Consider the following 13,778-nt stretch of genomic DNA (forward strand, 5'->3'; position numbering starts at 1 on the left):
GGAAAAAAACGGCGGAAGCAAAGTTGTACACCTAATATAATTGAAGAAAAATAAAATTAAAATATAGATACATAAGATAGACATATAAATATAGATTCATACAGAATTATGCAAGCACTTAAAATCTAACTAGATCGTTTAAGGCCTTTGTTTCTATAGGTTGTGTTTCTTATATATATAAGAAAGAGATAACCTCTATTATGAAATAAGCGTCTAATATGAGATAGCGATTTCTGTTAAATTAATAAACGCTATGTATTATGGTGCCACCATGAATTTATTGCTCTTAGATTGAAAATATTTAGTAGTGAAAATTCATTATTAAATCATGCTCGCAGTCGTTGTAAAAAAAAGATTTTAGAATTTGGATGTCTTCAAGTTATTGAGGTAAACCTTTAAACCTTGTTTATTATTTAATAAGTAAGTTTATTATTTAATAAGTAAATATTTGACAATAAATTCTTCATGTAATGAGAGTAAGATCATACTAATAGAAAAATACGGGATATGTTGAATTGTTTAATTATAGAAGTTAGATTTAATGATCATAAAACTGTAAATATAAGTGTTAAAGTGCGAAGAAACTTACTTGAAAAGGATTAAAGGGATAAACTATAATATAAGAAGGTAATTTCATTCTCGATCAAAAAGTCTTTTATTTGCTGCCTAATTTTATTTCTTATTTTCATCAGAGGACACTTAAATTTTGCTTTGTTACAGCATATTTAATCACATATTTAATTAACATTTACAAATTTTGTTACTAAAGACATTTACAAAACATGAGTTGTACATAAATCGTATACGGAATGCGTGTGTATGTATTTGTTGCGTTAACGATGCGTGCATGGGCAATCACAATAATCGCCGGCCAGTTGGATCGCGTGTCGGACTTCATCCTGCCTCCTAGACTGCGCGGCGGTTTCCTCCAGCCAAGAGACGTTCACGTGCCTGACGGTCCGCGGGAAGACCGCGTACTCCTTGCGAATGAAAAGAACAATATTTCACGTAATGTCTCACGTATTATTATCAGAAAGTTCATTCATTTTGCCTTTTTCTTCGTGAGAACCGGCGGGAGAACCAAAATACAAAAATGGACTTCGAAAGAATTTAATCAACGTTAATGTTTCTATAATGTAATTACAGAAATATCCTTTTCTTGCCTTTCCGTTCTTTTCCAAGCGAGTCAAGTGTCAAGTGTCTTAGAAAATGATTATTCACGTTTCTCAGGTTTTAAATTAAATAAAACCAGATATATTTTTAAATTACAATCGTTGGAATTTATTCGTTTTCGTCGCCCACACGACTCTCTCCATTAATAAACAAGAAAAAAACGAATAAACCTTCTGATAAATCCGATAAGCACTGATGTACGCAAGCATTGTATATTGTATCAAAGAATACGATATAAAAAGAGGGAGAGGATAAAGTGGAAGAATAAAAAGTTTTTCGGTGCAAAAATCGTGGAACGGCGACGCAAATTTCCGTGATGTCCTTATGTCACGTTCCGCTTGCGACACGCAAATATATGTTTTCCGCAATCGCCAGAGTTGAACGATGGAAAATTAACGGCGACAATCCGATAATCGGATCCGATAATCGGCTCTGATGATTAATCGAGCAAACCCGGGAACTTCTACCAGAATAGTCGAAAATGTTGAACATCGGGGGTCGTAGACACTAATGGCCGCAATAAGTATTAACCGCAATTAATCCGGTTATGATCCTTTAACTTTTTCTGTTCCCGTCGTATGAGTGTTAAATTTCCGCGCTGCCGCCGGATTTTTCGTTGATAAAAACAGTAAAACCGCCTGGCGACTGTCAAATAATGGATCAATGGACTGTTATCGCGAACGGAGGGACGTTTAGATTTAGGACTGAACAAGAAAAGTGCACTGTCAGTGAAAAGTGACGAGCTATATATGTTTGAAAACAATAGTTTTACTCAAAATATAATTAACTTATACGCAATTATATACCAACAATATAACGTATAATACGTAGATGAATCAATAAATAGGGAAGAATGAGAAAATGTAATCCCCTCGGTAAAAATTTTACGACAAACGTACATTTGAAGAGCATAAATTTTTACTGTATGCAATTATATCTATTATAGGATATATCTATTATAGGATATATAATATAATATATTATTTAATATATTGCGAGTAAGTCAATAAGTATTAGAGAAGAGGGGAAAAATACTATACGTATGAGAATTAAGAATGGAGAACTGCAAACACTAAAAAAAAGTTAAATAAAGTTAACCATTTTTTGTCAATTAATAGAGATATCTTAGTCTAAAAACATTTAAAAATAAAAATCTTTATTTAAAAAATATTTAAAAATTAATTAAAAATTAAGAAGTCTTTTATATAAATAATACTTCATTTATTTGATTTTAAACTACAATAACATATATTATCAATATATAACTATTTAATTTTAAACAAAAAAAAAATAAAATCTTTGCCTTTTAGAATAATCCATCATTCAATATTGAATCGATTTTATTTTTTATTTATTAAGTTTATATTAAAATTATAGTTTATATTAATAATACACAAATTAATTTTAATTTAACTCCTTCTGACTCTGCGTACATTGTAATGTACAATAAATTTGAAGACATTATTTACTTCTATCGACATTATCTGAGACTAGACGTATGTAATAAACGAACATGTTGGCAAATAGTCAAAATTTTGAAAAAAATTATTTTTCTATTAGTATGAATTATTATACTTATTAAAGTGGCCCTTAATTTAAATAAAAAAAAATTTTTTTTAACATCATTCCGTGTTTGAAGAAATTAATATATGCCACTTTGATTTTTAGGGACAAAATTAAAGTTGCTTATTGGCTCACCACTGTACATGAAATTTTTATCTGCTACATCTATATTACTTACCAATGATTATTTAAATCTCAAATATTTTTTAACTCAAACATTTACAGATTTTCACACATAAGAGATGAGTATTTTTATTCTGAAATTTATTCAACAGATTTTTCTCGGAGTTCTGCTCAAAATTAAATTTCTCGCTGGTTCCTTCGTCGCACTCTCCACACAATCACGAATTACGAAAAATCTTGCGGGAACATGTGCCGTTTAAGAACATGTGTTAGTTCAAACTTACCCCGAGGATAGCCGAGGACGGAATTTCCGCGCGGGTGTGGATGACGTGGGTTGCCGTCGAATCGTGTCCGTTCGCCAGCGTAACTATCGTGGCGCCGAGTCTAACATATCAACGTTGTCAAGGAAGATTATAGTCTGAAGATGTCAGCATGGCTTTAAACTCGCCCCTGAAGGGTATTTCTCATTCCTATGAGAACAAGGAAAATGGATCTGAGATCGCGCTGCGATAACGTCGCAGGGATGAATCTGATCCTTTCGGGAATAATAATCCTAAGTACATGAGTCTGCACATCTCTGACAATTGTAACGCATCGAGAATCTGATTTATAATGCACACTGCATCGCATTGTACATCGAGTGTTTTGTTTCTTGATAGTTCGTGTTAATTACATATTTCCTTCATTGACAGAAATTTATAAGTATAATTGCATTATAAAGTAATTATAATTAGGAACTAGCGATGGGATTAAGTATCTTACAAGTAGGTTCGAATCTGCTGAAGTAGTTTCGAACCCTCTATGAGTAAAATAAAGTAGTACTTCTAAATAGACTCGAACCTAAATCAAATATATATACTCGAAACTTATGAAAATTAATAATCACGCAAAAAAAAATTTTGCGAAATGCCTTCTCACTTTTGAGATTAATACATATTCGGACTTGCAATTATGTATCTACTATGATTGTATCGATATTTATCGATAAAGAGATTAGTAAAACTATAATCGATTTATAAAATAACTATTTCAATATAAAAACCTCAAGAAAGAGCATTAATAAAGACATTATAATCAGATGCCACGAAAATCCGGCATTTTCTTCAAATAGTGAATAAAACATTCAAATGTACATATATTCGTGTAATAATAATAAACGTTCAAGATTAAGAAGAATGAGACTCTATACTATAATTAAATGCTAAAATGTACCTTGAAAATGTACCGTGAAAAATGCTCGAAAGTAAAAATGCATACATATCATATGAATTTGTTAAAAACATTTAAAAAGTTTTTAAATAATAATTAATAATAAAAGTTATACTTTATTTCATTTTCCATTTATATTTTATAATACTGTTTGTAAAATAAAATTTTAACATATTTCTTTGTTTTTATTCAAAGTTTCTCTTTCTCAAGTTCTTAGTCAGGGAATTTTTTCAAAAAATGACCAGAAAAATCAAGAAAGATAAGAAAAATTTTTTTTTGTATTTCGCTAACAGCCCTGTTAGAATTCGAGGATTACTTGTAAAAGATTCGATTCTGTATGATAAAAAGTACTTTGTAAGTATATTTCGAAATCTTGTAAGTATTCATTTGTAAGATTCAAAACTAACAAGTTGGAATCGATTACTTTGCAAGTATTGTATAAAATACGAAATATTAGGTAATTTGGGAAAAAGTTCGTGGCGTTTTTCTCGTTAGATGGCTTTAAAAAACGCCACGAACTTTTTCCCATACCTAATATTATTTCTTACGATTATTATTCGATTATTAACCCTAGAAAATGAAGCTAAATTATAAGCTTTTAAATACATATTGAATTTGATCCCATCTCTATTATAGGAATTCCATTTTTATGTTATTGCTGCTATAATATTAATAATAATAATCATATATGATATTTTTTTCAAACATAAAAAAATGTACATTTATAATAATTTCAAATATTAATATAGTAAAATATCCAGATATAAATAATAAGTAAAATAAACATTTTTATTCAGTAAATGCATAAAAATGTTTCTAACACAACTACTGAATGTTTTTTTTAATGTATACTTTATAATGATTTATTTTAAATCAAAACAGAATACAATAAAAGAATTAAACTTTTTTGTTAAAATAAAGAAAAAAATATTTTTGCTTTCAATGCAAAAGAAGAAAGTGTAAATAAAGTTATGATTTTGTTTTGCTTAATTCTGTAGCAGAGTGGCACACCGAAGATTTCCTTAACCTCCATATAATGGCTAGACAAAAAGGTTAACCACTCTTGGCATAGATAGAGAACGTGTATTACAAGTCCCAATAATGCAACTTCCTCGTCAATATGAGGCCAACACAGCGTTACTTCGAAAATAGATTAGAGGATTGAGGGAGAGAAAGGGCGAGAAAAGGAGAATGGGAGTGGTAAAAATGAAATTATCAGGGGCGAGGACATTATCAAAAAATCATCGAGCTTTTATAAAATTGCGAATGTAATACGAGTGTAAAGATAACGTAATAAGATAATGTCATTACGTGAGTATAGTGGCCCACGAATTATTAAAATAATTATGAGAAAAAGGATACGTTTTAAGCTTCCTTCGCGTGTCCTTCTTTCTGCTCGTGTCGAAATCAGGCGCGAGACTCGCTCGCACCTCTTGCAGCACATTACTGAATTTCTGAAAAAAAAATTGCGATTGACAGAGTGAAAAAAAGCAAAATAATGCAATCAAGAGAAATATCTAATAATACGTGAAGCTAAAGGTAATACAGGCTAAAAAAGAAAAACAATTAATTCATGCAGAAAAACAGTATCAAATAAATCAATATAAATGTCTATATAGTAAGTATATAGTAAGTATATAAAAAATAGTCTATATGATAAGTATATAAATTTTTTTATAATATTGTAATATATTAGATGTGGGAAAAAGTTCGTGGCGTTTTTCCCGATGTAACGGGAAAAATGCCACGAACTTTTTCCCATCTAATATAATAATACGTAATTACATAATAAAATGTAATAATTGCACGCTAAATTTCTCGTGAAATCTCACCAAAAGAGAGTAAAAATGCAACCATCCTTGAAAAAAATGAAAATATTTCACTTTTTGAAAAAAAAGTGACGATCTTTACTCTTTTTAGAATGAAATTTTATCTTTTTGGAGTAAGATTTCACCCCTTTGAAAATTCACTCTAAAAAGAGTGAAAAGAAAAAATTATCAAGAAGTGAAATATTTTCACTTTTTTTTCAAGGGTGATTGAATTTTCACTTTCTTGGAGTGAGATTTCACTAGAAAAACTTTAGAGTAATTTACATATATGATTATTTATAATACATAAATAATTTTATATAAATAAATTTAATGTGCAAAATAATCTATAAAATAACCACGAAGCTGAGCTCAGTTAAATGCAACAAAGTTAAAAGTGGACACATGTACGACGAACTTGCGGTAAATATTAGTAGTTAGATGAGGGGCAATTAGATAATTTAAGAAGACAAATAGAGGAGACCAATTTCGCCGGCACGATTTAACATCGCCAATAGAGATAACGAATTGCGAGAATAAGTTTGTGAAAGATCATTGATAGGACACGTAGGCTGATTACAAGAAATTAACGAGATGGACATTTTTTATTTTTTCACAAGAAGAATTTAAGAAATTGAAATGCTTAATTAACAGCGAAAAGATACCTTCCTTGAATGTATGAAGAAATTCAGTCGTTTGGGCGTGTCGGATAGTGTTTCCACACATGCAATAATTGGCTATACAATATAAATAAATAAACGATTTTCAAGCCAAACATAGACAGAGTAAACAGAGCGCGGTATTTAACGAGCGCTTGAATAACATTAATCGGGCGATATGACTAATGTTATTTGAGGACAACAGAATAAACAAATTAATTAATAAATATTGAATAAAGACAAATCAATCAACATGGAATACATAATTTGTCTAAAACATTTTCGAATTTTGTTTATAAATCTAATTTCTTATATGATTTTTACTTTTATTTATTTATTATTCTATCTGATGGAAGTAATACAATTATAACAATCGTACAAGTTCTAGAAACATTTTTAACAAACTTCTTTTAAAATGGAGAAAATGACCTCAATTCAAATCTTCTATATCTTACAATTTCCGTGTAAAATGTGTTCTTCCAGTTACATTTTTAACTTTGAAAAATAAATAATCACAGAAAGTTATATCTGATGAATAAATACTCTTACAACAGTAGAAAACATTTCGTATTTGTAGAAAAAAAGTTCGGAAATTTTTATACAGACTATATAGAAGAATAGAATATGACAAGCGATAATTAAACAGAGCGATTATTAAATAGATTCGCGATTTTCTGAAAAGAAAGAAATTTAGAAAATTTTGCAGAAATCGAGAAATAATTTTTATCGAAGAAAGAAATGATATCACTTACTTTAACTTCATCGTTCGAATCAATAGAACTCGCATCAAACGAGGAATCGAAAGATCCTTCCATCTTCGAATTCGATTTTTCTTCTTTTTTTAATTTTGTTGACGAGGAATTCTCCGTTTTTCCCTTAATCTCACGTTTCAATTTCTTCTTTTCCAACCGGACTTTATCGAACGATTCTTTGTCGCAGTCATTCCCTTTTCGTCTTTTGAGAGTTCTTTCCTGAAGCGGTATTTTCTCGAATTCCTCCTTGATGTCTTTCGGTAGCTCCTTCTTAGCCCTAGAGCTCGTCGATGGCTCGTCCCAGAAGTTCGTTCTCGAACTCTCGATCTTCTTCGGCGATGTGTTCTTTGTGGGATCGAACGATTTCTTCCTCAGAGAAGTCTTTACATCAGTTAACGTATCGAGCAAACGGCCGAAATCAACAGACTCGGGCTTCCTTTTGAAGAGAACACGCAATTCGTCCAGGGTGGTGGCTGTCGACCAGTCCTTGTCGTGGCGAATCCGCGTGACACGCGGAAATCGGATGCTGATGCCGTCCGCGGTGTGCACCCCTTGGTTCGTAAACTCGGCGCCCGTTATCTCCCATACCGGCTGCTTCTGTTTATTCCCCCCGACATCGAAATAACGATTAGTGCTTACGACAGATTAATGGCGAAGTATATTAACTCTGCAGTATAACGGGCTCCGTAGTTTGCATTTGAAAAAGGAGCTCGAAAGAGTTATATGAAGAGAGAACAGCGAGAAATCATTAATTAGTCCATTAATTATAGAAAGAAGCGGAAAGAGAATAATATTTAAAAAGAAACTTAAAGGTGGAAAATATTTTAAGTTTTTAAAGTAATTACAATATAAAGGATTTTAATTAAATCGTTTTCATAAAAATATAAATCTCAACATCAACTTCAAGTCATAAAATAATTTAAAAAGAAAATTAGAAGTTAAGTATCGAAAGGTACAACGCAAGATTACTTATACATATGAGGCGCAGACTTTCAAAATGCGTTTTGTTTAAATTTGTAACTTTCAGAAAATGAGAATAAAGAAACTCCGCGCACAAATTACGGAAACTAACAATATGCCAATCAGTAGGATTTTAAATATTAAACAAAATTGCTAAACAATTGCTAAAAATGTTAAATAAATACATTTTATTTGTCTCTAGTTAAAAAACATAATGTGCTTCGAAATAACAATTAAAATTAAAAAAGGCTCCAAAAATTAAATCAATAAAGTTGATGATGACAATTGTACGTGTGTAATCAAAAATAATATATATGTCAATTACAAATGTTTCGACCTAAGATTAGGTTCTCTTCAGTGTAACAATAAAATTATCAGAGTCAAATTAATACCGTTGTAAAACAATATGTGAATGCTGTCAGTGATCACCATTAGGCTGAAGTCCTTAATTTTGGACAACAAGAATAATTCACTGACATTCGCCTATCAACTTCGATAATTTTATTATTACACTGAAGAGAACCTAATCTTATGGTCGAAATGTCTGTAATTGATGATTGACATACATATATATTATTTTTGATTACACACGTATAACTGTGTCGACTCTCACTGGCTTTATATGCCTTTATTAAAGTACTTCGAAATGTCTGTGCTTTTTCAGCATATAAATTAACGATAAAACAAATGCTTTCTGAACATCTCAAGCATATAATATGAGTTTTTCAACACTATGCCATCTTTAATTTAAAAAAATGAAATTTTTGAAAATGCATTTTGAAATTCTGTTCTTCATATATTGTTGAAATAATAAGATTTCCCCCACTACGTAATAAATAAAGATGTTTTAATATTATGTGATGTTTAAGTCTCTCGAAACATAATAAATGTAACAAGCTTTAAATTTTAAGAGATTGATCAATTATAATCGATTATTCTTCTCATATTCGCCTGTGATTGATCAATTTCTTAAAAAATATAAGGTTTAAGGCTACATCTATCTATTATGTAATGGTGATCACTGACAGCATTCACCTATTGTTTTACAACGGTATTAATTTGACTCTGATAATTTTATTGTTACACTGAAGAGAACCTAATCTTAGGTCGAAACATTTGTAATTGATATTATTTTTGTATATATTATTTTTGATTACACACGTACAATTGTATCAACTTTATTGATTTAATCATTGGAGCCTTTTTTAATTTTAATTGTTATTTCGAAGCACATTATGTTTTTTAACTAGAGACAAATAAAATGTATTTATTTGGAATTAAAAAAGATCTTAGCCCGATATTCATAGTCTGTTCTTATTTTAAGATTGTCTTAAGTAATACTTAATGTTTTAAAATGCTAATACGGCTCTGTGATTGGGTTATGGCTTTTTATGATTGTACTTAAGATGATTGTAAGAATCGACTATAGATATCAATTTTAAGATTCCTAAGTAATTGCGGCGGCCATGTTGGGATCGTCGATGTCAGAAACGAGGAATGACACGTAAATTTATACTGCAAGCCATTTATAAATAAAGACTATTTGGACAATTTTTAAAATACCTGTAAAAATGGGCAGAAATTGTCCTTTTCTCCCTTAATAGTCAGTAAATGATCATAAAAGGCAGATAAAGTGAGCCTAATTTCGAGCAGAAATACACGGTTTGAATATTGAAATGAATGAAATATACGCTTTTACGTATAAAATTCCAGAATAATTATAGTTTCTGTCCATTTTTAGGACTTTCATAAGTACAAGACATGTCACATTTTCACAATTAAGAAATAATAAAATGGCATGTAGCACAAATTTCATCAAACATCACTTTCCATGCCTATAAGTTCAGCCATTTATCATGGCGAGGCGCTGAAATATACATACAAGCACGAGCCCATGTACATGTGCTCGCTTTCGGCGCGCCGAGTGTGGCTACCGATTTCATCACATTTCGCCAGGCCGCCGACTGATTTTGAATCGCATACTGATTACTCAGAAGCCTTAATAACGTTGAGCAATTTCAACAATGGTTGATTGTTCACAGCATGAAATATTTATGAATAATTTTTAAAAATATTTTAATAAAATATTTCACACACATATTGATCGACTCACTGGATCTTACCTTAGGATCCTTCGCCACGAAATCCGGTACCATGGGTTTCTTAGCATGCAACCAGCTCGGTAGTCTCTCCACATCCTTCCCGATTTTCACCATGTCCAGCTGATCCTGCAGCATCGTCAGGGTAGCATCATCGTGCCCTGTGTGTACCTACGATGTACAGGAGGATGTGATATCCCATATTGATATTTAATTTGATTTATCATTTAAAAAATTCATTAAATATTTTACTTTAGTAACAGTTAACCACTTGTCATGCTTCTCGTCATAGCAGCCCATTAAGAAAACCGATAGCATGCCACCTGTAAAAAGAAGAAAAATACATGGAAATATCAAGCTTGATCGAATTAGTGCGAAAGATTGGCCGCTTTTCTATGAAATAAATTTCATTTTAGACATGTAAACTTCGTTTTATCAATTTCATTTTTTTGTCTATCACTGCATTATCAAATTTGAACAGTTAAGAGAGTCCCGAGTAGTCAGCATGCAATTCAAAATCAGTCGGCGGCCTAACGAAATGTAGCAAAATCGGTACGCACACATACAAGCACAAATTCATTGTACACGTGCTCTCAGCGCGCTGAAAGCGAGCACATGGACTAGTGCTTGTATGTATATTTCAGCGCCTCGTCACGATAAATGGCTGAATTTATAGGCATGGAAATGTTTGACAACGAAATTTGTCTGCGTGCCATTTCATTATTATTTGCTTAATTGAAAATGTAATGTGTCTCGTACTTATAAAAGTCCTAAAAATGGGGCAGAAACTACAGTTATCCTGAAATTTTATACGTAAAAGCGTATTTCATTCATTTCAACAACTGTTTAAACCGTATGTTTCTGCCCGAAATTAAGCTCACTTTATCTGCCTTTTATGACTATTGACTTAAGGAAGAAAAGGACAGTTTCTGCTCATTTTTACAGGTATTTTAAAGCAATTGTCCAAATAGTCTTTATTTAAATGGCTTGCAGCATAAATTTACGTGTCATTCTTCGCTTTTGACGTCATGATTCCAACATAGTCGCTGCGACTACTCAGAAGCATTAAAAGCTGCACAACGAAGTCATAATAGTGACTATTTTTAGTTGTCATTACGAAACAATGGCTGCATTAACCGGAGAAAGTAGTTTTGCAAAATTTTTTAATATGATTGATCTTGCACTCTCTTCACTAAATTTAAATATATAAATCAATTATATTAAATAAAAATTCTACAATTGCAAAACTGCTCTCTCTGTTGAACACAGCCAACAAGGATCGTTCGAATCGGAATTTAAACAATTGTGATTATTTAATAAAATTTATCCCACAATTACACTCGATTTATATTTTTACGATATATATTTTTACTTTACGATATTATCTTTCGCACTGCGTCGTAGCTCATACGAACCTTTGTTGCCTGTACCGTACCATGCACCAAGCACGACGAGATCTGCGCTATCAGCCATCGCACCACCGCACAGATAATCCTTTTTTACCTTCAACCAATGCCTCTTTCCCGGCTCGTATTTGCTCTGAAAAGAGCAAAATTGCGGAGATTTCGAATAAACGGTATGAAATCCAAATGCTTGGCGACCCACGAAATAAATTTTATAAGAACAGCGTTATCTTTAAATAAATTATCGACTTTAGAACTTCGCAGGAAGTCCTAAAGTCACAAATAGATAAAGCAAGAAAACATGTTTGTATAAACAATCAAATAAATATTTAATTGTATTGCGCAATGATTATTCGATTAATTATATTAATTAATTATATATCAATAACATTATTAAAAAATATAACAATAATGTAGGAAATTAATGCGTTTACAAGGATCGATACGCACATCGATGTCTTTCAGGACCAAACCTTCAAGACCCAGTTTCAATACATGGACAATCCTTCCCGCTAAATCTTGCGGATCCTGAAATCAGATGCGAATTGTAATCCGATGCCGCTGTAAGTAAATAATAATTAACGTGCTTTATAAAATTTTTATTTTTTACATGCACTTCGTGAACCTCCGACAACGTTATTCTATTCGGTATCTCCGTCATTCTGTCCTTCAAAATGTTCCTGCGCTCCAGCATAGATCTAACGCGATGAAAAAGAAAAAAGAAAAAATAGCTTTAACATGTAAAGTCAGAATAATATTATAATTTACAGCCAAACACATTATTTCAAACCAAGAAAAATATTTTTTACAGATTTTTACATGTTGAAAGAAAATCTAAATGTCATCATATTAAAATTTACGTGTGTAAATCATAAGATGACTAAAAAATATGATATAACATTAAAATTAAAACAATGAATTTTGAAGGAAATAAACAATACAATTATAATTTAAAAACTAGAAAGTAAGTGAAAATAGGAGTCAGCGCGGTACTTGGTGTGCAAGTATAACAATGGAAATGCTTAAAAGTTAAATTTTTAATATAAAGTTATAATGTCGGTACGCGGTTCGACTTATTTCAAGTCATTCTCAATTAATGGAATTAATATAATTCTATTCTGTATAAATAGTGCGTCAACCATGGTGTCAACCATCCAATATATCAAAGAGATTCCTTAACTTTATCTTAGTTTACTGGCCAGAAAGAAACAAGTAATTCTTATGAAATGAAGCTATAATAAGAATGAGAATATCAAAGATATATGTGAAATCATTTTTTTTTAAAGAATTATTGATACTATAAAAATTGCATTTTATAGTATCAATAAATTTCGCAATCTAATCAAAGTGCAGAAAAATCCTTTACCAACCAGTGCACAGAGAAACGTTGTCTATAAGATTGCCTGCGAAGATTGTAAAGCTTCTTATGTATGACAAAGTCGTCAATTACATACACGCATTTCTGAATTAAATCATTATATTAGAAGAAAGACGTTTTCCCATTCGATCATACAAACCACAGGTTACAATTTAATCACGAATTCGATTGGGACAGAGTGCAAATTTTGAATGTAGAAAGGAATTACAACAAAAGATTGTCTAAAATGCATATAAAAACATAAAAATGGAGTTTAAATCTCCAACTAGTCCAAACAGATATTGAATTTTTAGACCTGCCTATAAGTCAATTCTGAATACAATTTAAAAATTAATGTTTTTTATAATTATGCTTTTGATTGTTTTGGATCGATATTTGTATCGATAGTGACACTTGTTTTTGTGTAACTGAACAATTGTTATTTTTTCATTTTGTTCTATTCTTTTTCATTTTGATCTATATCGAAAAAATTTATTTGGATCACTCTTGTTACTTTATCTAATTATTCAAATAAGTATTATATCAATTGGTTGACTACTGTATATGTATGTGCAAGTTGCATCAAATCGGTGAACGCCAATCTACTTTCTCCTTGTTTCTTTTTAAAAAAANATTTCACATATATATATATATATATATATATATATATAT

The 13,778-nt window shown here is 30.9% G+C and overlaps 1 protein-coding gene across 1 annotated transcript in view; it reads right to left on the reverse strand.

Moving 5' to 3' along the window:
- Window positions 1–833: 833 nt before the first annotated feature.
- The window catches only part of LOC105621836 (DNA ligase 3), a 47,837-nt gene continuing 34,892 nt past the window's right edge, over window positions 834–13,778 (reverse strand). The window contains exons 6-17 of the mRNA XM_012203276.1: window positions 13,713–13,725; window positions 13,480–13,534; window positions 13,336–13,348; window positions 12,360–12,447; window positions 12,200–12,277; window positions 11,762–11,885; window positions 10,599–10,669; window positions 10,370–10,517; window positions 7,288–7,889; window positions 5,431–5,522; window positions 3,144–3,243; window positions 834–980 (exon numbers count right to left, since the gene is read on the reverse strand). Of these exons, the coding sequence (XP_012058666.1) occupies window positions 834–980; window positions 3,144–3,243; window positions 5,431–5,522; window positions 7,288–7,889; window positions 10,370–10,517; window positions 10,599–10,669; window positions 11,762–11,885; window positions 12,200–12,277; window positions 12,360–12,447; window positions 13,336–13,348; window positions 13,480–13,534; window positions 13,713–13,725 (1,531 nt within the window). The remainder of the gene's footprint in view (window positions 981–3,143; window positions 3,244–5,430; window positions 5,523–7,287; window positions 7,890–10,369; window positions 10,518–10,598; window positions 10,670–11,761; window positions 11,886–12,199; window positions 12,278–12,359; window positions 12,448–13,335; window positions 13,349–13,479; window positions 13,535–13,712; window positions 13,726–13,778) is intronic.

Source organism: Atta cephalotes, assembly GCF_000143395.1.
Source record: "Atta cephalotes unplaced genomic scaffold scaffold00037, whole genome shotgun sequence".
NCBI lineage: Eukaryota > Metazoa > Arthropoda > Insecta > Hymenoptera > Formicidae > Atta > Atta cephalotes.